General features: G+C 51.4%; 6 protein-coding genes across 7 annotated transcripts; 2 read left to right on the top strand and 4 right to left on the bottom strand.

The window, feature by feature from the left end:
* Nucleotides 1–2,348: 2,348 nt before the first annotated feature.
* LOC117892599 (serine/threonine-protein phosphatase PP1-like) lies at nt 2,349–3,383 on the bottom strand. Its single transcript, XM_034798938.1, has one exon. The coding sequence runs from the start codon at nt 3,366–3,368 to the stop codon at nt 2,349–2,351; it is 1,020 nt and encodes a 339-aa protein (XP_034654829.1). The 5' UTR covers nt 3,369–3,383.
* A 49-nt stretch (nt 3,384–3,432) lies between these two features.
* On the bottom strand, nt 3,433–4,474 carry LOC117892039 (serine/threonine-protein phosphatase PP1-like). The gene has a single exon (XM_034797963.1). The coding sequence runs from the start codon at nt 4,415–4,417 to the stop codon at nt 3,458–3,460; it is 960 nt and encodes a 319-aa protein (XP_034653854.1). The 5' UTR covers nt 4,418–4,474; the 3' UTR covers nt 3,433–3,457.
* A 343-nt stretch (nt 4,475–4,817) lies between these two features.
* On the top strand, nt 4,818–5,974 carry LOC117892038 (serine/threonine-protein phosphatase alpha-2 isoform). The gene has a single exon (XM_034797962.1). It carries the CDS (start codon nt 4,853–4,855, stop codon nt 5,897–5,899), a length of 1,047 nt encoding a protein of 348 aa, XP_034653853.1. The 5' UTR covers nt 4,818–4,852; the 3' UTR covers nt 5,900–5,974.
* LOC117892040 (serine/threonine-protein phosphatase alpha-2 isoform-like) lies at nt 5,963–6,996 on the top strand. The gene has a single exon (XM_034797965.1). The coding sequence runs from the start codon at nt 6,042–6,044 to the stop codon at nt 6,978–6,980; it is 939 nt and encodes a 312-aa protein (XP_034653856.1). The 5' UTR covers nt 5,963–6,041; the 3' UTR covers nt 6,981–6,996.
* Nucleotides 6,997–8,969: 1,973 nt separating this feature from the next.
* LOC117892034 lies at nt 8,970–19,899 on the bottom strand. 2 transcript variants are annotated; one of them, XM_034797959.1, is made up of 7 exons: nt 19,729–19,899; nt 17,279–18,291; nt 16,079–17,219; nt 14,753–16,015; nt 10,910–14,689; nt 10,729–10,844; nt 8,970–10,662 (listed from the first exon to the last, which is right to left on the bottom strand). In XM_034797959.1, the coding sequence occupies exons 1-7, from the start codon at nt 19,796–19,798 to the stop codon at nt 9,103–9,105; spliced, it is 8,943 nt and encodes a 2,980-aa protein (XP_034653850.1). In that variant the 5' UTR covers nt 19,799–19,899; the 3' UTR covers nt 8,970–9,102. The 2 variants fall into 2 exon arrangements, with proteins under 2 accessions (XP_034653850.1, XP_034653849.1); XM_034797958.1 differs by having other exon boundaries at nt 17,279–18,297.
* Nucleotides 19,900–21,155: 1,256 nt separating this feature from the next.
* LOC117890155 (mucin-2) lies at nt 21,156–22,239 on the bottom strand. The gene is made up of 2 exons (XM_034794847.1): nt 21,867–22,239; nt 21,156–21,808 (listed from the first exon to the last, which is right to left on the bottom strand). Exons 1-2 carry the CDS (start codon nt 22,227–22,229, stop codon nt 21,305–21,307), a joined length of 867 nt encoding a protein of 288 aa, XP_034650738.1. The 5' UTR covers nt 22,230–22,239; the 3' UTR covers nt 21,156–21,304.
* Between the last annotated feature and the right edge of the window lie 521 nt (nt 22,240–22,760).

The following is a 22,760-nucleotide window of genomic DNA, read 5'->3' on the forward strand; positions in this document are numbered from 1 at the left end:
TATTTTTAAAGTTTCAAACAATTTTTCCAACAGGGTAGAAGATGGCATAACCGGCAGCATCGCAGTCAGAACTGTCAGAGAACTTTAATGGGAGCTGGCTTAGCGTATTCGTGATTTTATTTTGATAATTGTTTTGCTGTGTCTAAAATTATAAAAGGTTCAGAGCCGTTGCTAAAAATGCACACGAAAACGTATTCAAGGGTAGCCTACGCTTCGACACTGCCAATATCTGAAACGCTGCTCCTTTTTGTTAGGTTTCATATCGCTTTTGGTGCTGACCAAATGGTGCCAAGTAGTCGCTATGCGCCAAAAATAGTTAAGCGCTTGCCAACTGCAATGTAAATTGGTTGCATTTCCGGCATAATGCTGCGTACAACGTTAATAAAGCGGCAAATATAGATACACAATAAATAAGTAGAAACAATTAATGGAAAGATTTCCCCTTTATTTATATAACTAAATTAAAAGTATTTCTCGAGTTCTTCAACATTAAATTGTGTTTGGTTGTGGAAGGAAAAATAGCCGAATAAAAATATATTCGAATCTACGTAACCATAAATCATTCCGGCTTAAATCCCTGTAACAAATTTGTATGCATGCAAATCAATTGTGCAATTGTTTCTATAAGAAAATAAATAAAAAATAAAGCCCCATACACCACTGTAGGATCCGAATGGTGAGAGGTACGAGGATCCAATAGGGGAGTAAGGACAGAAAACATGTTGGAGGCCATAAATAAATATCGCTTAAGCCCAGAGACCCAACATAGAATATAAATTTCCACCACCCGCCCTTCCATTGTTTGTAAAACAATCAACTTGATTTTGTAAAAATTCAATTTAAATAATGCCGCGGCTCTATAAAAAACGAGAAGGGACGTGTGAGACGCTTCTTACGCGTCACAACTTTTATACCCGGCACTCAGTACTACATCTGTACATTAGCGGTTATTTGTCAAATTTTAAATTTTTTCTTCATCTGTCATCTACATCTACAACACTTCTCACACCAACACGCTCCTTCAGCTCGCCCCCCTTCCCTAGACCCACACACTGCAGACTCACGGCAGAGGCAGAGCCAGCGGCAGAGGCAGAGCCAGCGGCAGAGGCAGAGCCAGCGGCAGAGGCAGAGCCAGCGGCAGACGGCCAGTGTGCTGCTATAAGCTGCGGGACGGGGTGGGTTTGGCCACTGAAAATTAATTTTTTCATCGTGGCTATAATAATGATCCAATCGGATCCCAATTTGGTGATCTGATAGATATGGTCATTCCCTACGGAATGGCGTTTTTGGTTTTCTGCTATTCAAAATTGTAGATTTGGGAGGTTTTCGCCCTTTTGCGGAGGCGGAAGGGGGCGTGGCTCTTTTTTGAAATACACTTGTAACAGTGTGAGCACACAGAAGTATGGATGCAAAATTTGGTGGCTCTAGCTTTTATGGTCTCTGAGATCCAGGCGCTCAACAAGACGGACGGACAGACGGACGGACAGACAGACATGGCTCAATCGACTCGGCTATTGATGCTGATCAAGAATATATATACTTTATGGGGTCGGAGACGTTTCCTTCTGTGCGTTACATACATTCACTTTGTGCACAAATACAATGTACCCTATTTACTCTTCGAGTACCGGGTATAAATATATCTGTATCCCTAACCCAATGTTTTGTATGTTTTGTGGCTAAACAAATTCGATTGTCGGGGGTTTAGTCGAATGCCAGTTGTTTTTTTTTTCCAAATTATTTGATTGAGCAGAGATAAATGGGTTTTCCCAGCAGCTAAACAATGAATTTTGTACCCAACTATGTGCCTTTTAAAAGCTTTTCAACATGAAGCACTCTAGGGCAAGGTGCACTCATAATTTTCCTTTTTAAAAACATTTAAATATTCATAATTTGTGCATAAATAAACTGCAGCATTATTTTCTCAATGTTTTACTTTTGTTCTGTGTGCTGGCTAAAATTAAATTGAATTTGCTGCTCGAGTTAATTCAATTTCCTTTGGACACGATGCGAGTCCAACATGCATACGCGTATATAAAAATATACGAGCAAAAACTAATAAAACGATGAAGACACGTACCCACCTCAGACAGATACTGCCGATGATGATGACGAAGAGGACTCCTCCGTTGGTTGCTCCACCGTCCCTGCCACATGTGTTGCAATCTTCTGTCGAGACTGCAGACTGCAAATTGAAGTTGCAAATGTTGGCCGAGTGGCAAGAGAGAAAACTGTTGCGGAAATTACATCGATTTCCTTGCAAAAGAAACAAAGGGAGAAAATACTTTAAGTACAAGGTTCAAATTTTAAAAGTAAACGGTATGTTTAATCACTTTTAAATCTATTCTTTAAGTATCAGTTGTTTTAATTCTATCGTTTATCCGATTCATGGCAGCCTTGAAGAAATTTCCACTCTCGCGAGGACCCAGCTGCATCGATTTACTGGTTTGGACCTGGGGCGTGGATCGTTTACTGCTCTTTGCCGGATAGATGTCGAAGGAGATGGTCAAATTTTTAGCGACCATCATGGTGGCGCCGGCATTTTCGAAAATGCCACAGTAGTTGGGCGCCGAGAAGACGGTGACCAGCTGGCGCTTGGCAAAGAACTCGTAGCCATCCTCGACCACCTGATGGGCGCGACAGATGAGATCAAAGTCGTTGCGTACGAGGAAGCGCTCGACCGTGTCCCGACCAAAGGACACACTCACGCCCCGCTTGTTGTGCGTCCAGCCATAGGACTTGGGATGCGGATCGGACCACAGCAGGTCGCAGAGCAGACCCTGGAGAGGTATTTCGGTGGGGCGTGGCAGTTGGTTGATCTGCTCGATGGTGCGCAGGTGGGGACTCAACCCGCCGTGGCAGCAGAACACACGACCCGAGACGATCGCCGCCACTGGCATGCAGTTGTAGCAGTCCACGAAGGTCTTCCACAACTTGATCGTGTAGCGGCGCTTGCACTCGTCAAAGAATCCATAGACCCGATTGAGCACCGCGCTCTCATGGTTGCCGCGCAGCATGAAGATGTGCTCCGGGTAGCAGAGCTTGTAGCAGAACAGCAGCGTGATGGTCTCCACGGAGTTGTGGCCACGATCCACATAGTCGCCGAGGAAGAGGTAGCGCTGCTGCGGCGGATGGCCAGAGTTGTTCAGGATGCGCAGCAGATCCTCAAACTGTCCGTGCAGATCGCCGACAACACAGACTGGGGCATCCACACGCAGGCACATGTCCTCCTGCAGGAAGACACTGCGCACCAGCAGGCAGACACTCGTGATGTCCTTGCCGCTGATCAGGCGTCCAGACAGCCTACGCCGCGACAACAGGACCCGTATCATATCCTCAATGTTGGGCTTGGGAAAAAATAAGCTCATTGTGTCGAAGGTATTTGCTGCTATATTTGAATTGTTTGTCTATACAATCAAGAGATTGAAGTGTGGGAAAGAGACAACTTGTGCCGGTCTCAGCCGGCTAGCATGTTCGGTGGTGCTCCCTCCACTATGGGCTTCTTCCTGTGATCTGGTTCGTGCTTCTTGGGCTTCATCACCACCAGAGTGATATTGAGATCGGGATCCACACACATCATGGCCCCCGCATTGTCGTACTCCCCGCAGTAGTTGACCGCCGAGAAGACGGTGATGAGCTGCCGCTTGGCAAAGAACTCGTAGCCATCCTCCACCACCTGATGCGCCCGACAGACCAGATCAAAGTTGAATCGCGTGAGGAATGCCTCCACCTGCTCCACGCCAAAGGTGAAGCTGACGCCGCGCGAGTTCTTTGTCCATGTGGTGACGGCGGGATCCGGATCGGACCAGAGCAGATCGCACAGCAACCCATTCTGCTTGACCTCCACTGGCCGCTCGATGTCGTGTATGTCGCTGAGCTCGTGCAGCGCGGGACTCAGTCCGCCGTGGCAGCAAAAGATCTTCGAGTCAATCACCGCCGCCACGGGCAGGCAGTTGTACGTGTCCACGAAATTCTTCCACAGGCGCACCGTGAAGCGGCGCTTGCACTCGTCATAGAAGCCGTAGTAATGGTTGATGCTCGCCGACTCGTGGTTGCCGCGCAGCAGGTGCACACTCGTCGGATAGCGCACTTTGTAGGCCAGCAGAAGGGTGAGGGTCTCCACCGAGAACTGGCCTCGGTCCACGTAATCGCCCAGCAGCAGATATCGCTTACTCGGTGGATGACCCGATGTCTCAAAGTAGCGCAATAGATCCCGGAACTGTCCGTGTATATCCCCGAGAACATTAACGGGAGGCTGCACCGACAGCAGCATGGGCTCAGAGAGCAGCACCTGTCGTGCGACATTCAGCATGGCCACCATATCCGGCTCCGGTATCGGCAGCCGCTTATCCGACTTCCAGTTCACCAGCGAACTTATCATATCGTCCAGTTTCTTGTGCAGCACTGATCTTTCCATGAGAACGCTCTGATTGCTCTGTTCTCCTCGGCTGTTCTTCGATGGTGGGACCTCAACACTGTCGGTTCATCAAAATATAACAAAACATGAACGTATTTCACATGGTTACCCCCAATTGACAATGGTTTCATCACCTACATGATATTCTCTTACTCTTGGCCTCACTGACTGTTTGGGGAAATTGTTTAACAAAAAACAATAAAATTAATAGTCTTCAAAGAGTCTGAACTAGCTCTGCGTTTGATTGTTTCATTAGATTAGTAACTGTTATCATTAAGAACTAAATAATATGTGAACTCATTCCATTTGCATCCACCGATCTCTACACATTTCTTCAATTGTCAAATGGGTTTTCTTTTCTTTCCTTTCAAATAAATGTTTGAATAATTTCACTAGCACACACACAAACACACACACATACTAATTGGCCATCAAATGACGAATGGCAACAAAGTTCGGCCCATTGCCAATCGCCCAGTTGTGCAGAACGAAAAGAGACAAACGATCCTGTCATTTGCCAGCCAAGTGCGGAGTTCGGCATCCGAGGGAGACGGACTGAATCTGACCGATCTAATCAACAGATTAAAGAATTTCCGAAAAAACAAACAGCCTCGAGTGAACATGCTCGAGGATGAGCTGTACAAGCTGACCAGCACGGCACGCGAGTTGTTCCTGGATGAACCAATGCTCCTCAAGGTCGAGGCTCCGGTGCGCGTTGTGGGCGATATTCATGGACAGTTTGTGGATCTGCTGCGCATCTTCGATCATATTGGTTATCCGCCGCTGGTCAACTATTTGTTCCTGGGGGACTATGTGGACAGGGGCCAGAACTCCATTGAGACCATCACCCTGCTGCTGGCATTGCGGGTCAAGTATCCGGAGAATGTCTTCCTGCTGCGAGGCAACCACGAGTCGCCATCGGTGAACCGCGTCTACGGATTCTTCGACGAGTGCAAGCGTCGCTTCACGATCAAGCTGTGGAGGAGCTTCGTTGACTGCTACTGCTGCATGCCCGTGGCGGCGATCATCTCAAAGCGGATCTTCTGCTGCCACGGCGGGTTGAGTCCGCAGCTAAAGGACCTGAGCAACATCAGGTCCATACCACGGCCCTGCGATGTGCCCGAACAGGGACTGCTCTGCGATCTGCTGTGGAGCGATCCGGATCGATACGGCTTCGGCTGGTCGCCCAGTGATCGGGGTGTGAGCTTCCTCTATGGCCGGGACGTGCTCGAGAGGTTCCTGCAGAAGTACGACTTTGATTTGCTCTGTCGCGCCCATCAGGTGGTCGAGGATGGCTACGAGTTTTTCGCAAAGCGCCAGCTGGTCACCATCTTCTCGGCGCCCAACTACTGTGGGCAGTACGACAATGCGGGCGCCTCGATGGGGGTGGACAAGGATCTGATGATCTCGTTCGATGTGCAGCGTCCCAGTTCGGGTCGCAAGGTTATAATAAAGACTGTGATTGCCTCGGCCATCAAGTGACTTTGTCTCAGGCCGGGGCAGGCTTCGCTGGGAATGTCATTTTAAATGTTTCCATACGAACACCATTTGATTTTGATTTCTAGTTTGGCAAAATTAACCTTGAGTTTGGTGATCGAGAGACACCACCAGAGAGCAAGAGGAAATGTCATCGACTGCCTTGTCGACTGATGTGGGCAACATTGATCAGCTGATCCTGCGGATCATCGATGTGCGGCGCATCAAGCAGCTGCATCTATCAGAGACTGAAATACGGGGCATCTGCCTGCGATCCCGAGATGTCTTCCTCTCGCAGCCCATGCTGCTGGAGCTGTCCGCTCCCGTGAAGATCTGCGGCGACATTCACGGCCAGTTCACGGACCTGCTGCGTCTCTTCGACTACGGCGGCTATCCACCCTCCTCCAACTATCTGTTTCTGGGCGACTACGTCGATCGGGGCAAGCAGTCCATCGAAACGCTCTGCCTGCTGCTGGCCTACAAGATCAAGTACCCCGAGAACTTCTTCCTGCTGCGGGGCAACCATGAGAGCGCCGGCATCAACCGCATCTATGGATTCTTCGACGAGTGCAAGCGCCGCTACACAGTCAAGCTGTGGCGCACCTTTGTCGACTGCTACAACTGCATGCCAGTGGCGGCGATCGTGGACGAGAAGATATTCTGCTGCCACGGAGGACTCAGTCCCGATCTGCTCAACATGAACCAGATCTCGCAGCTCAACCGCCCCTGCGATGTGCCCGACAAGGGTTTGCTCTGTGATCTGCTGTGGTCCGATCCGGATGCCAAGATCATGGGCTGGGGCGACAACGATCGCGGTGTCAGTGTCACCTTTGGCGCCGATATTGTCGGCAAGTTTGTGCATCGCCACAAATTTGATCTCATCTGCCGTGCCCATCAGGTCGTCGAGGATGGCTACGAGTTCTTTGCCAAGCGTCAGCTAATCACCGTCTTCTCGGCGCCCAACTACTGCGGGGAGTTCGACAATGCCGGCGCCATGATGTCTGTGGATGAGACACTAATGTGCTCCTTCTACGTCCTGAAACCCCCCAAGAAGGCGGGAATGCGTAAGGTTCATTCAAAGGGATAAAACCAGAGGCAAATCTCCAGATATTAAATATCAAATTCTGTGGCCTGCTATGTGGCTTTTGCAGCGTGTTTGTTGAATGTATTTGCGAGTAAATAATACAACATATTTGTGCGCAATTGATTTGGAACGTGATACCCCAGAAACTGGCTCTCCTCGCCCGCACACTGCGATATTGCAATTAATTTCTCAGGCGCTGGCACTCAAACATTTTAATCAAATGACAACAACCGAAAATAATTCATTTTGCAGCACGAATAGCTTGGGTGCCTGCAACAGTTTATTAAACCAGAAACCAGTCCAGACTTTGAGGTGCTGGTTGCTGTTAGCTGGTTGCAAGACTAACCAATCCAATTCGCCACAATCCAGTCAGCAGTCAGCTGTTGGCAGTTACCAGTTGGCAGTTACCAGTCGGCAGTTGGCAACTAATAGATTTTAAATGTGGCTGTCGCTGTCAGCAACACGAGGCTGTGAATGTGTGCCATGGTGGCATGCAGTGGGGTGTTGTGTCGTGGGGCAAAGGAGCTGCGCTGCGCTGCTAGCTGTTGTGATAAATGCAACTAAATAAATTGGTCAACGGGCAGGCAATTCGGTTAACAGACAGTTTGTTGTGACAGCTGCAGTGAGATATCAACAACAGCACAGGCAGAGAGAGAGAGAGACAGGAAAGTTATCAATGAGAGAGCCCAGAGGTTCAGTTTCGAAACATTAACAATTTTATCTACGAATTAAAAACTTCTATACAGATTAGAACCTATGGAGGATGGGCTATAAATCCATTTTATTCTATTATATTTTTCGGGAATTCTCCAAGCACTTATCTCTTTTTGCACTCTTTAAATCTGCTCTCTTCTCTGACTCAACTCAATCAGTTTCAATTTGCTGGAAGAGCTCCCAATAAGTTCATTTATTTGCCATTACACATGCCATGTCCATGCCAAGCATCGTTCCCGCCCACATGCGTGGCGTGGCTTGGCTTGCTTATTGTGTAATTTGGCCATTAAATCGTTGTCAGCCATTTAATTGCTGGCCATAAATCTAAAACGCAATTGCTTATCGCTGGCTCTTTTCAAAGAGTGAGCGACCAGCCAAATGCTCAGCAATTAAAAGCAAATCAAATTGCCTTTGCGACAAGTCTTTCTCGAACACTGAAAGTTGTTTCCTCCAGCAGACTTCGTCATTCGTTTAGCAGTCCAACCGATGCCACGGCTACGGCTGGATTGTGGTCAGAGAAGGGGAAGAGGGACCTAATCTTGATGGCAATTTCGAATGACAAAACTGTGCGGCAACCGATTAGCCAAAAAGACAAATCTGACCGGGAAAATGGAACTACTTGCTGGGGATTCGTTCCTTTACTCTGTATTTTGGCTACTGAGCAAATTTCAATTTGCTGTAGACCACGCACCCAAGAAATGCCAAAAGAACGCATTTTGCATTTGCATTTTATTTCCAATGGTTGCGTTTTGGAAACTTTTTCTTTCCTTTGTTTGAGCAGCGAGAAGGCAATTTCACTTTTCAACTTTATTCGAGCGAAAAATTGACGTGGAATACGTTGGCGAGGAGGTGGCTGAGTCATCTGTATACCGGAAATCTTAAGGTACTGAAGCTAGACAGGCGTTAAGGCAACCAAAACACTGGAACTGAAGTGCAGAAATTCCCAGCAAAAAGTCTGGGAAGTCTAGGAATCTATAAGAAAAGAGCATCTTGGGAGATTTTTAGATGCAAATTCTTACAGAATAGCTGCAAAAGTAGCAAAAGGAAGTCTAGGAATCTATAAGAAAAGAGCATCTTGGGAGATTTTTAGATGCAAATTCTTACAGAATAACTGCAAAAGTAGCAAAACTCTTGAACGATGAACGTCACTGATCTGAGCACCTCACAAGAATAATCCCTAATTGAAAAACCCTAATTGAAATCTAAACAAAGTAGAGTTTAAACGTTCTTGGGGCTAACATTCGCGCTCTTCCTCCTACTTATTTCCTTCAAAATAAATTCATATTTTCGTTTGGTTTATTTACAAATCGTTTGTTGATCGAACGTAGATCTGGGGGCGCTCTGATTATGGTAAGCATATTCTACTCTATAAAGCTAACTAAATGTACGTATAGTAGGGCGAAAGGGCAGACTATCGCAGCATGCTGATGGCCCAGGCAACGATGAGGGTCAGGCCCAGACCAATGCCGGAGAGATGAGCTGCTGCGCCGCGCAGATAGGAGTTGTTGCAGCCATCTGTCTTGCACTCCTCGCAATAGTCATCGTTGCTGATCAGGCACTGGACTTCAGTGGCACAGCCGCGGGTCAGATAGCCGTTAAAGGCCATGGCCGAGACACAGCCATCGTTGGCATCGTAGATGGGACAAACGGCGAGGTAATTGGGATCCACGGAGCAGTCCGTTTGTGCAGCAGTGTTGCAGATGTGGCAGCGGCGACGGTTGGCGGGGAAGATCTCAATGTTGCACTTGTTGCCGGAGCAGACGGAGCAGCTGCCGTTGGCCTCACAGGTGGCAGCCTCTGTGTTGCTCAGTGCGCTGAGGCAGCCTCTGATTGTGAGTCTGCCCTCCAGGCGGGTGACACATCTCGAGTTGGGCACATGGCACGTGATGCTGGTGCTCACAGCTGCCGGGTTCTGGGCACACTCCAAGGTCTTGCTGGAGTCGCAGGACACGCACTCATCGTTTTCGGGCAGGCGGCTCAGATCGTTGCACTCCTTGCCGGTGCAGGTCCACAGCTGGTTGGCCGCCTGCCACTCCTCTAGGATGGTGTTGTTCTGGCTGCTGGCACAGCCAATCAGCTCCACGACGCCAGCATTGTACTTGGCAAAGCAATAGTCATTCGTGTCGTACTCCAAGCAGGCCTCGGAGCGGCTGCTCGTGCAGGCGGCGTCCGCGCAGACGTGACAACTCAGTCGATCCGCGGGATAGCTAAAGGTGTTGCAGCTTTCCGCGGTGCAGGTGGCACAGTCTGTGCCACTCTCATCGTTGCTGCAGTCAACACGATCGTAGAGCTCCTTGTCGTCCAGACAACTGCGAATGATGTGCTTGCCGTGGAGTGCCACCAGGCACTGGCCCTTGCACTGTCGCCTGCCCAGTCCGCTGTTCGTGGGATCCGTGATGCACGTTGCATTCTTCTCCGAGTCGCAGTAGACGCAGCTGACAAACTCCTCGGTGCTCCAGGCATCGTTGCACTCGTTCGACTTGCAGTTGGGGCACAGTTCGGGATTCTGGCGACAGTAGCGATCCTCATAGTCATCCACATCATCCGAGCAGCCACGACGACGCACAGTCACGCCATCCGCCTCGAACACGGTCTTGCAGTCCTGCTCGATGTTCTGGTCACACGTCACAGCCGGTCCCAGCGAGCTGTGGCACTGTTCGCCCTCGCACTTGTGGCAGGTGAGCGGCAGCTCCTGGTAGAATCCATGCTGGCCATCATCGTGCCGATTGGCCAGATCGATGGCATTGCACTCGCTGCCCACACAGCTGCGACAGTTGCGGTAGTCACTCAGATCACACTCCAGGCTGCTGCTGCAGCCGCGTGTCGTCACATTTCCATTGGTCAGCGAGGTCTTGCACGTCTCCGTATCGCTGACCCAGGCACAGGCCAAGGCGTAGCTGGGATCCGACTCGCAGAAGGAGTCATCCTCGGAGGTGCAAGTGTAGCACACCTGACGATCGGCAGGGAAGACCTAAAAGGATATTCCAGACTTGAGTTAGCAGGAGGTCTTTTATGGGTGATGCGTTTCCGGGCTTACTTCTCGGTTGCAGCCATCCGTGGAGCAGACAGAACAGTTGGAGTCGCTGCCCAGCAGGCAAGCGGCAAAGACAGACTGCTCCAAGTCGTACAGACATCCTCGTGTGGTGGCACCATCTGCGGGAATAGGGGAAGAACAAAGATTAGCATGGACACTCTTTAGATTTGCGGTTTGTACTTGCCGCTCAGTAGACGCGTGGCACAGCTTGTGTGTGGCATTTGGCTGCAGGTGTCAAAGCTGCCAACGGCCTGGGCATTGGTGGCACAGGTGGGATCCTCGCGAGAGTCGCACACGGCACAGCGGACGGGCACGGGCAGCTGGGGGACATTGCAGTTGACGCCCTCGCAGACGGCAATGCGCTTCGTCTTGATGACACTTTCCAGATCTTGGTTGCGGAAAGAGCTCAGACAGCCCAGCTGCTGGATGCTGTTGTCCTCGTCCATCCACAGGAAGCAGCTGTCGTTGGGCTTGTAGATGGCGCACAGCTTCGGCGAGGGATCCTCGCACTCGTCGCCGGCGCAGGTGTAGCAGCTGAGGCGATCCTCGGGCAGGGTCTGGACATTGCACGAGGCACCGCTGCAGGCGGCGCAGGTGGAGTCTGAGCACGTGAGTCGATCGGCCTCTTCCTTGTCATCCAAACAGGTGCGGATGAGGTCGAGTCCGGTGTCCGAGCTGCCGTACAGCGCCGTCATGCAGCCGCCCTGGCACTGGCGTGTCCTGCGGCCCTCCTGCAGTGGCTCCCACAGGCAGCTCGCATCCTTGAAGGAGTCACAGTAGATGCACGTCTCGTACTGGCTCAGAGCAGTGGCATTGTTGCAGTCGTTGGACTTGCAAGCGAGGCAGCTGGCCTCGTTGGCGGCACAGTAGGTGGCGACGCTGGCAATCGCTTCGACCGTGTCGTGGCAGCCCCGATGGCTGACCACGCCGTCGGCGCCAAAGACTGTGAGGCAGTCCTGCTCGTTGTTGTCCTGGCACTTGACACTGGGAATGCTGGCACCCTGGCAGGTGGCTTCCGCGCAGCTCAGACAGCTGAGCGGCAGATCCTGCCACTTGCCATGATTGTCGTCCGCCTTGGCGGCCAGATCCACCTGGTTGCAGCCATCGCCCTCGCAGTAGACACACGACTTGGCGTCCGTCTCGCAGCTGAGGGAGGTGGAGCAGCCGCGGTAGGTCACTCCGTTGCGCAGATTCGTCACACACTGATCCTCCGGCTCGTACAGGTAGCAGACGGTGAGGCTGCTCGGTGCGGACTCGCAGGTGGCGTCAGTTTCCGAGTTGCAAACGTGGCAGGAGCGACGACTGGCGGGATACACCTCCTTGTTGCAGGCATCACCCTGGCAGGAGAGGCAGGTGTCGGTGGTGCCGTTGTAGCAGGCAAGGAACTCGTCCTCCTCCAGGCTGGACAGGCAGCCGCGCTCGGTGCTGCCGTCGGACAGGACACGCGAGTAGCATTCGGGCAGACCCGTCAGCTGGCAGCTGGTGGAGCTGGTCACGCTGCCCGGGGCAATGGCACAGCTGGCATCAGTGCGGGAGCTGCAAAGGGCACAGGTATGGGCCTCCGGCAGGGACTCAATTGTGTTGCAATCCTCCGCGCTGCATGTGAGCAGCCGCTTGGCACGCTGCAGCTGGTAGATCTCCTCGTGGCTGTGCTCGCTCAGGCAACCCAGGGCGATGACGGAACGCTGCTCATCGAACTGAATGTAGCACTGATCGTTCTCCCTGTAGTTGGCGCAGGAGGCTGGCTGCGCGTTTTGGCACTCGTCGCCCTGGCAGACGAGGCAGCTGTGCCGCGAGGCCACCAGATCCTCCGTGTTGCACTTGGCCCCATCGCAGGTGGCGCAGAATGCCTTGGCATTGGCCTTGCATGCGTCACGGTCCTCCTTCTCCAGATCGTCGTAGCAGCTGCGCACCAGAGCGTAGCTGGGATCCGTCGTTTCCCCAAACAGAGGGCGGAAGGCGGACACACAGCTCTCGTGGCACTGGCGCGTCTTGCCGATCGAGGCGGGCGTCGCGAGGCACGCGGCATTCTCGCTGGAGTCGCACACCAGACACTCGACATACGAGTCCTGGCTGGTGGCCACATTGCAGCCGTTCGAGTTGCAGCGTGGACACTTTTCGGGCTGCTCATCGCAGTAGCTGGATGCCTCGAATACCTTCTCGGAGCATCCACGCTCTGTCACGGCGCCACTGGCGTCGAACACCGTCACACAATTGTCGTAGCTGGTACACGCCTCGAGACTCGTGGCTGCGGCGCACTCTGTGGCGCCCGAGCAGGCCACACAGCTGATGGGCACCTCCTGCCAAACGCCGGGGAAGCCATCCGCATTGATGAGATCCAAGTCGATGGTGTTGCATCCATTGGCGCCGCTGCAGATGCGGCAAGTGCGAGAATCGCTGGGATCCGTGCAGCTCAGACTGGAGCTGCAGCCTCGATGGGTCACGCCATTGAGGAGAGTCGTCACGCAGCTGTCTCCATCGGCATAGACGGGGCACACGGTGCTGCTGCTGGGTGCTGAGGCGCAGTTGGGGTCGCTGTCGGAGTCGCACTGATGGCAGCTGCGACGACCCACGGGGAAGACCGTCAGTCCGTTGCAGTTGCTGCCGGTGCAAGTGTCGCAGAGTCCGCCGTGGGTGCCGGTGAGGCAGCTGTAGAAGTCATCGCTGGCGAGGTTGGAGAGGCAGCCACGAGTGGTGGTGCCCTTGGCATCGATGTGCGTGACGCACTCCGTGTAGGGCAGGTCCGAGCATATGTCGGTGGTCAGCAGCTGGTTGGGATTGGTGGCGCAGCGAGAATCGACCAGAGAGTTGCACTGCAGACAGGTGTTTGGATCGGGCACAATGTCGTAGAAGTTGCAGTTGTTGCCGCTGCACAGGAACATGAGCTTCTGGGCCACCAGCTCCTGGATGACCTGCGTCTCAAAGTCGCTGGCACAGCCCATGGCCACCACGTCGCCCGCGTTGTAGGCGAGATAGCACTGATCGTTGGGCCGGTAGGCCAGGCACTTGGTTTCCAGCGGATCCTCGCACTCGGGATCGGAGCAGACGTAGCACTCCTGGGGATCTGCGATGATGTCGTTATCGTTGCAGCGGGCTCCCTCACAGGCCTTGCAGTTGTCGTGGCTGCCGGCGGCGCAGGTGGTGCGCTCCGCTTCGTTTAGATCATCCAGACAGCCACGGACCGGCAGCAGAGCCGAGTCGACAGCGGAGCTACGTGGATACAGGCCCGTCATGCACTGACCCTGGCACTTCCTGGTGCTCGTGGGCGTCTCCCAGGCGCAGGAGGAGTCCTCATCCGCGTCGCAGAAGTAGCAGTCCACGTAGGAGTCCAGACTGAGGGCGTTGTTACAACCATCCGACTTGCACTGCGGACAGCTGTCCCCGTTGAGATCACAGTAGTCCGCATGGGCGGACTGCACCGAGTCGCTGCATCCCCTGGCCTCCACCTGACCCTCTGCATTGAAGACCGTGGCGCAGGTCTGCTTGTTGTTGCCCTCGCACTTGGTGGGCTCCGTGCCCACCGCCGCACAGCTAGCGACATCCGCGCACACGTGGCAGCTCAATGGCAGATCCTGCCACTTGCCGGGCTCGCCCACATATCCCGACTGAAGGTCCACATCGTTGCAGTTCTCGCCGGAGCAGACGCGACAGCTGCCAGCCTGACTCTCGTCGCATTTGATCTCCGACTGGCAGCCACGACGGGTGCGACCCTTGGACAGACTCGTGACGCACGCGTCATCCTTGTCGTAGGTGCGGCAGTAGCTGCCGTAGCCAGTGGGCGACGTGGCACAGTTTGCCTCGCTGGCGGAGTCGCAGCGCAGGCACTGCAGCCAGTCCGCGGGATAAACCTCCGAGTTGCAGCCGTTGGTGCTGCAGATTTGGCAGCTGCTGCTGTCGCCGCTGGAGCACTCGTCGAAGAGCTCGTCATCCGTGTCCATCAGGCAGCCACGCTCCAGCACGCCATCTGGGGAAATACAAAAAGGATGTTTAACAGGATGTTTTACCAGGCGACCTACTGTCGTATTACCTTCATTGATGTGGCTGAAACATTCGGGATTGATGTAATGCTGGCAGACGGCAATCAGTGAGATGTCTTCACCCGCCACACAGCCAGCATCTCCGGTGGAGTTGCAAATGTTGCAGGAAACACCAACGAGATTGAGCTTGTCCTTCGTGTTGCAATTGTCGCCGGAGCACAGGAGCAGATCCCGGCGATTGGCCAGCAGGAAAGTGTCCTCCAGATCGGAGGCACAGCCCATGCTCTCGACACTGAGATCGCCCACATGAATGTAGCACTGATCCGCGGCACGGTAGCCCAGACACTGCTGACTGACGGTGTCCGCGCAGTCGGTGCCCACACAGAAGTTGCAGCTCAAGCGATCCTCGGGCACTGCGGCATTGTTGCAACTGGCTGCCGTGCAGGCCACACAGTTGTCCAAGGTGCCGGCGGTGCAGGCCAAGCGATCGTCGTACTCGAGATCGTCCAGACAGCCGCGGGCCAAATCGAGTATGGGATTGGCTGCCGTGTTACGTGGATAGAGGCCGGTGAAGCAGCTGCCCTGGCAGGACACGCTCCTCGTCACATCGTCCACTTTGCGCACACACTCGGCCTGATCGGCGCCATCGCAGATGAGGCAATCCACGTAGGTGTCCAGCTCCCGGGCATCATTGCAGGCCGTCGATTTGCAGAACTTGCAGCGACCCGACTGCTCGTCGCAGTACTGGAGCAGGTCCTCATCCGCATACAGCTGATCCGTGCAGCCACGATGCACCACCAGACCCGCGCTGTCGAACACTGTGGCACAGTTCTGTTCATCGTTGCCGACGCACTTCTTCAGGGCGCCCAGGCTGGAGCCCTGGCAGTCGGTGCCGTTGCAGGTGTAGCAGTTGATGGGCGGCGTGGCCCACTTGCCGGGATAGCCAATGAAGGAGCTCTCGAGATCCGCCACATTGCAGTTATCCTTGCCGGAGCAGACGCGACAGTGCTGCTTGTCGGAGTCATCGCACGTGAACTCACGCTGGCAGCCGCGATAAGTCTCTCCATTCACGAGCTTCGCGCTGCAGCCCTGATCCACCAGATAGAAGGGACAAACGCTGTCTGCATTCGGGGCAGAGGCGCAGCTGGCATCCGTGACAGAATCACAACGCTGGCAGCGACGACGATCGGCGGGATAGATGTCCAAGTTGCAGAGTTCACCCTCGCACACCTGGCAGGTGCCGTTGCCCGCCAGGCAGGCGGTCAGCTGCTCCCTTGGCAGGCTGCTCACACAGCCACGTTGGGTAATGCCATCTGTAAAGAAGGAAGATCATAGTTTAATGATTTGAATTGGTTGATCGACTGATCTAGACTCACTTATCACACGCGTCATGCAGTTGGTGTAGGGCAGAACGCCGCAGGTGCCAATTAGCGTAATTTTGCTGGGATCCACGGCACAGTTGGGATCCTCCGAGGAGTCGCAGGCCACGCATCTGGTCGCCGTGGGCAGATTGTCAAAGAAGTTGCAATTCGTCTCATTGCAGAACAGCAGCGAGTGGAAGTTCTCGTCCACAAAGTCATCCTCCAAATCAGACAGACAGCCCATGGATGTGATGTCGCCGTCATCCTGGTCGAACAGAATGTAGCAGCGATCCTCGGGATTGTATTGAGTGCACTGCAGGGCACTGGGATCGCCACACTCGTCGCCGGAGCACTGATAGCAGCTGAGAGTTTCCTCCGCCAGCTGTGCCACGTTGCAGTCGTCGGCGTCGCACGCCACACAATTGGTGTCCGCTCCATCGATGCACGGCTGCTGATCCGCCTCGTCCTTGTCGTCCAGGCAGCCGCGCACCGTGTCGTAGATGATGCTGCCATTGGAGCGGGGTCGCAGTGCAGTCATGCAGTGGCCATTGCAGCTGCGTCTGGCCTCAACTGCCGCAGGATTGCGGGCACAATCGGCGTTCTCGGCATCGCAGTAGATGCATTCGCGGTAGCTGTCCAGGGATCGGGCCTTGTTGCAGCCATTCGAGTTGCAGTTGTGGCAGCTGGCGCCATTGGCATCGCAGTACACGCTGTAGGTTTCCTCCACCACCTGGCTGCAGCCACGAGCGCTGACCGCACCCGTTGCATCGAAGATGGTCATGCAGTAATCTGCCTCGGTGGCGCAGGTTACCTCCTCAATGCTGCTGGCTGCACAGGAAGCGGCGTCCACGCAGCTCTGACAGCTGAGCGGCAACTCCTGCTGCCAGGGACCCGGATTGCCATCAGCCAGACGCTTCAGGTTTGCAGTGTTGCAATCGGAGCCGGAGCAGAGCTGACACTTTTGGGGATTCTTCGAGTCGCACTCGAGCGAGGCACTGCAGCCGCGATGCGTTTTACCCGCCAGATCCAGGCTGGTCACGCACTGCTGGCTCTCAGTGTGCAGCAGGCAGAGGGCAGCGGCAGCCGGAGAGGACTCACACTTGGAGTCCTCACTCGAGTCACAGGTCTGACAGCTCAAACGCTCGGTGGGATGTAGCTGAAAGGGACAGGGATTAGAAAGTGACTTCAAGCCAAAGTTGAACTTTGAATATTCACCTTTAGGTTGCACTTCTCTCCGGTGCACTTGGCGCATTGCGTGGTGTTGCCTTCCCGCAGGCACTCCAGATACTCCTCACCCTCCAGACTCGTCAGGCAGCCGCGTTCCGTGTGTCCATTGGCCAGGATCCGCGCATAGCAGTCCGTGTTCACCGGATTGCCGCACTCCGTCTCGGACTCCACCTCTTCCGGATCAACAGCGCAATCGGCATCGGTGCGGGAGCTGCACAGTTTGCAGTTTTGTGGCGTGGGCAGGGCAGTCGCCACATTGCAGTTGTCCGCGCCGGAGCAGTACCAGAGTCGTTTGCTCTCCTCGAGCAGCTGCACATCGCTGACATTGAACTGGCTGAGGCAGCCCTGAGCGGCGAGCGTTCCGCTCTCATCAAACTCGATGAAGCAATGTTCCACATCATCGTCGGCGGGAACGGCGCGGCAGGTCTGTGGCTGCGGAGAGGAGCAATCCCCACGGCAGGAGTTGCAGCTGCCACGGACACCCAGCTCCACCTGGTTGCAACTGGCTCCTGTGCAGGCAACACAGTTCGGAAAGCTGCCCTCGGCACAGGCCTCGCGATCATCGTACTCCAGATCGTCCAGGCAGGTCCTCACCAGCTCCAGCGGTGCCTTGGCATCACTGGTGGTGGGATACAGTGCCGTGATGCACTGCTGATGGCATCGTCGCCTCGTCTGCACCAGCTCAATGTCGAAGACGCAGTTGTCATCGCTCTGGGCGTCACAGTACACGCAATCGACCAGCTCCGAGTCGGTCTTCAGGTTGTTGCAGCCATTCGAGCGGCACTGGTAGCACTTGTCCTGGTCCGCCGAGCAGCTCGTCACCAGATTGTCGCTGCAGCCGCGCTGCACCACAGCACCGTCGCTGTCGAAGATGGCCACACAGCTCTGGGCATCGTTGTCGAGGCACTTGCGCAGGGTGCCAGAGCCGGCGGAACATTCCGCCAGGCTATCGCATTCGTAGCAATTTATGAAGCCCGAATGCCAATTGTGTACAAAGGGATCTGCAATTTAATTTGGTTATTAGTTTGGTTATTAGTTTGGCTCCTAAAGGATAACTTTGTTCACTCAAAAACTGCTTTCAAAATTGCTCAAAATCTCTCGAAAATCAATGCAAATAAATGCCAAAATGTTTTCGCTATATCATCAGCACACGCGGAGAGGATCGTTACGTATTCGCCAGTATTTATGTGCCTTTCGGCCCAATCGAATTAGTTGTTATTTATGGGTCCAGTATATGGGAATGTTGGAGCTGCCGGCACGAGGGTCGCTTCTTTATCAACATCGTAAATTAGTAATTGCCGTATTGAGGCTCATAAAATGTCAATTCAATGGCGATCGTCTCTATAATCTATATGGCACTCGTCTATAGAAACAGGGAAGTACAAAATGTTCTTCGGGAAAGTGAAAGTGTGCGAATTAGAGGAGGAATATCTACTTATCCCCGAATTATCGTAGCAAATTAATTTTTTTTATGCTTCAATGTCTTTACGTAAGACTCAAATATATTGCGTGACGTCAAGGCAAAGCATGGGATATTCCAATGTACCTTTTGACGTTCTTTTATCATGGGAACTACTGGTCAAAAGTGAGTTTAAATGGGGTAAGTTATACACATTTGAAGGTGAACATATCGTAGCAATTTGCTTCCCAGTATTACGTTCCATTACAACCTCAAAAGTGGCCTTAAAAGTGATTTATTCGAGGTATCAGGTTATGTTGTATCAGGTTATCAGGTCCAAAGGTGAACTTTCCAAAGAACCCCTTAAAGTCGTCTTTGGTTTTAGATATTTTCAAGAGTTTTAAGCCACATTATCGCACATCAAAAAGTCCGCCTACTAGCGGATATTTCGGTTTTCTCTGTTCAAAGTCCACGCCACTTAAAATCTTTAAACAAAATCAACTTAATCCATAGAAATCAAGACCACTCGAAGCTGTGAGTGTTTCACAACTTGATAAACCAACAAGACAGATATGAAAGCTATCCTTCATTGTGGAAATGAAAGGGTTAGAGCAGCAATACATGCGAAAGCTTTTACCCCAACAGGTTATCAAAATTGGTTACATATTTATGGGTACATTGTACATAGGCAATATGTAATCATGAATTAGTCCACTCTATTGCAAAGATAAAGCTTTAGTAGAGCCATATAGAGACATGATTCATAAATGTCAATGTCGGTTTTCCTTTTAATTTGAGTTTTGGTAGGGGAATAACACACAGGCAGATAAGATAGGGCGAACATTTTGGTAGTTAGGACACTGAAGATGATTGATTCTTGTCTCTCGTTAATCCATAAGTTCGTTGAAGTTTTTGAGTTGATTATTCACTTTCTTTCATTTATCTTTGGGCACACACTTGAGCACTGTAATATCACTTTCAGTTAAGGGATTATCCTTTTGTCCTTTCTCGATTTTTTTTTGGGTTCTTTCACACCTACCATTTGCACTTGTTTGATTTGCACTTAGTGCAAGAAGCAGCAAGGCTGCTCCTACAGCGATTACTCTCATGATCGCTTCGAGGGCTCTTCAAACCCTTTTTCTTCTTAACCGTGCACACTCGCGTATTACCAACAAAAATGGATTCGGGCAACTAATTTCGTGCTGGCCGCTGCGAGACCTTTTATAGATTTGCCAACGTCAAGTGAAAAAAGCGCCAACGATCGATCGATCGATCGGACTTTCCTATCGGTGCTGTTTGATTATTGCTGTATATTAATGGCCACAGCGATTATATGGCGGGGACTCTCTGTTGCCATATACATAGCTCTATGGCCGATAAAGCGATTTGGCCGTTCCCCCCTCACCCGATTGTTTATAGCCAAGTGCGAAGGGGGGGAATTAACATAAAAAAAGCAAAAACAACGACCCAGATAAGCCCATCATAATCGAACGAAATGCGAGTCTAGAACACCTTCGATAAGGCTCTCCGATGGACATAGCCCATGTACATATGTATGTACACTCGTACATGTGTACATATTTTTCTGATTAGACGGACGGCTTAGCCCAAGAGAGGCCATTGGCAAGAGCAACGACAAACTGTTCTGCTCTCCAACTAAATGCTGTGCAAACTGCAGTCCTCTTTTGACGTAGTTTAGTTACTTATCAATTAAATGCACTTCAAATATTACACGAGTATCATCCAAAGAGGAGCATTTCATGGGACTTTTACCGATAGTTTCGGACATCTCACAGATGGCGCCTTTCCCAAAACATTAATCTTTTGGGTCGTAAATCTTTTGGCATAGAATGGAAAAGCCCTGATATGGGTTTCCTAGAAATATTTTCTAATCTTTGAAGGCTTTCTGAAAATGTTCATTCAACTGCTGACCGTCGATTCTTTTGTGAAAAGAATTAATTAAATAATTGGTGAATTCATTTAATAAATAATATCCTGACTAACGCCAGTTGAATGCACTCGTTGAACTCGCTAAACTCTGAATCATTATCAGTTTGTTCTTTTAAATGAATAAGAATATAAAAAGAGTTTAGCCTATTTCTGCGGTAATACCTATACAAACTTTATAGCATTGAAACATAGATTAATGCCAATGATTCCGGTTGCCAAGCACCAACTAATCAACTAATCTGGATTGATTGGGAATTTCCCAATTAGTTTGATAATCTTTCATAATCTAAGATGACTTGAATTTCGTGTTAAGGACAAGTGAGAATCGGTTTTGATTTCTTGATGATCGATTTCAACAATTTCACAATCAATTGTGAGATTATTGTATAACAGATTTAACTTCATAACTTTTTGGGCTATCTTAAACCGAAATAGAATCCAAGAATTACACAAACAATCCACAGCAACATCGAACTTTGGGTAGTTGGCACTATTAAGCCATATACCAGCCCAAGCTCCATTTATGTATGTTCGGGTATAGATTGTAATGGAGCGCGGACAGTATTTATTGGATACCATAAAAATTAGTTAAACAATACATAAGTAGATTAGGTTAAAGAGAAGGCCGTGGGAATTAAAGCTAAAAGCATAAACGAATTTTGGTATTATTTATGAAGGGTGTAAATAAATACAACCAATGGCACGATGATCAACGGAATGGTCGTGGTGGAGGAGGAGTGCAAACTGAACGCGGAATTGGGTTTGGCTGTCGTTGTTGGTGCTGTGGGTGTTGCAGTTGTGGGTTGTGGAGTAGTTGTTGTTGGTTGTTGTGTGGTTGGTGTTGTCTGCGGTGTTGGGGTGGATTGTGTTGTTGTGGATTGCGTGGTTGGTGTAATCGGTGTGGAAGTCGATGTGGAAGTAGATTCTGTTGTTGTGTCTGGAGCTGCACTAAAGTCGATTACTTCATCGTTGCAATGTGGCCGCTCGAGAGGATCGCACAGCTGGCAGCTGCCACTGGCCAGGCAATCCATCTGATCCGAAAGACTTAAGGAACAGCCCCGTTCCAGGCGTTCTCCCACCAATTTCGAGTAGCAAAAACTTCTGCCAGTACGCGCAATCGCACAACTTTGGGCCATAAGAAGCTGAGGAGCATTCACACATTGCTCATCCTGTGGGGATATCGAATATCGAATGATTATATTAAGCGAATTGAATTCAAAACTTCACCTCACTCTCCGCACACTGAAGACAGGCGGCTCTCTCCGAGCCCACAGTGTTGCAGTTGTCGGACACACAGATCTCACAATCGACACCCTTCGAGGGCGCCTGACACTGTGCCCTCCAGCCATCCTCGAGACCCTCCAGGCAGCCCTGGGCCTGGACTATGCCACCCTCAAAGACACTCGCACAGGCGTCCAGTACATCGGAGCACTGCTCTTCCGCCTGGTAGCTGCTCCTCTGGCAGTTGATTCCACGGCAGTAAACACATTTATCCAGCGCCAACGCCGTGCCGCTTGCCAGGAGCAGGCCAACAACTAATCCAAGAGCAGAACATTTGGGGTTTGACATTACAGAAGGCGATTCAGGCATTGGAAGCGCCTTCCCACCAGCCCATCGATTTATATACAATTCAGGCACACTCTCAAGGGTGCTGCAAACAAAACACAATCTACAACCCGCTGACATCTCTTCAGATTTGCGCAAACAAACAAGCGCCTGTTGTCTTCGCGGGGTTGCCTAAGCACCCCCCAAACACTCGAGTGGGTCACTGTTTTTCTTCGTGCAGTTCCTCGAGTAGTTCCTTAGTCACGAGCTAATAAACAAGTTAACAATGGTAATGGAATTTTTTGTCGTTATCTAAGTTCTTTAGATTAAATGCGGTGGATTGAATAGGTCTTTAGGTACAACTCTAATTGAAGGTTAATTGCACTCAGCTGACGTGGGGGGACTTCAAAGGGCATCAGAGAATGTCGCGGAAGACTTTTACAGGGAATGCAGTTGTCAAAGTATTATAGATGGACTACATGCCATGTTCCATTAAGATTGAAAACTACCATAAAATAGTTAGTGACAAAAGTCAATTTTGTACAGTTAAAATGTACATAAATATATTAATATTCA

The sequence above is a fragment of the Drosophila subobscura genome, chromosome E (assembly GCF_008121235.1).
Source record: "Drosophila subobscura isolate 14011-0131.10 chromosome E, UCBerk_Dsub_1.0, whole genome shotgun sequence".
NCBI classification, from domain to species: domain Eukaryota; kingdom Metazoa; phylum Arthropoda; class Insecta; order Diptera; family Drosophilidae; genus Drosophila; species Drosophila subobscura.

Bases quoted from the DNA above. Each gene is read 5' to 3' on its own strand.
- LOC117892599 (XM_034798938.1), bottom strand. From the start codon at position 3,368: ATGAGCTTATTTTTTCCCAAGCCCAACATTGAGGATATGATACGGGTC.
- LOC117890155 (XM_034794847.1), bottom strand. From the start codon at position 22,229: ATGCCTGAATCGCCTTCTGTAATGTCAAACCCCAAATGTTCTGCTCTT. The intron at 21,809-21,866 runs GTGAAGTTTTGA...ATATCCCCACAG, and splicing joins TTCAGTGTGCGGAGAGTGAG to GATGAGCAATGTGTGAATGC.
- LOC117892040 (XM_034797965.1), top strand. From the start codon at position 6,042: ATGTCATCGACTGCCTTGTCGACTGATGTGGGCAACATTGATCAGCTG.
- LOC117892034 (XM_034797958.1), bottom strand. From the start codon at position 19,798: ATGAGAGTAATCGCTGTAGGAGCAGCCTTGCTGCTTCTTGCACTAAGT. The intron at 17,220-17,278 runs GTGAATATTCAA...TGTCCCTTTCAG, and splicing joins GAGAGAAGTGCAACCTAAAG to CTACATCCCACCGAGCGTTT. The intron at 16,016-16,078 runs GTGAGTCTAGAT...CCTTCTTTACAG, and splicing joins CTGCATGACGCGTGTGATAA to ATGGCATTACCCAACGTGGC.
- LOC117892039 (XM_034797963.1), bottom strand. From the start codon at position 4,417: ATGGAAAGATCAGTGCTGCACAAGAAACTGGACGATATGATAAGTTCG.
- LOC117892038 (XM_034797962.1), top strand. From the start codon at position 4,853: ATGACGAATGGCAACAAAGTTCGGCCCATTGCCAATCGCCCAGTTGTG.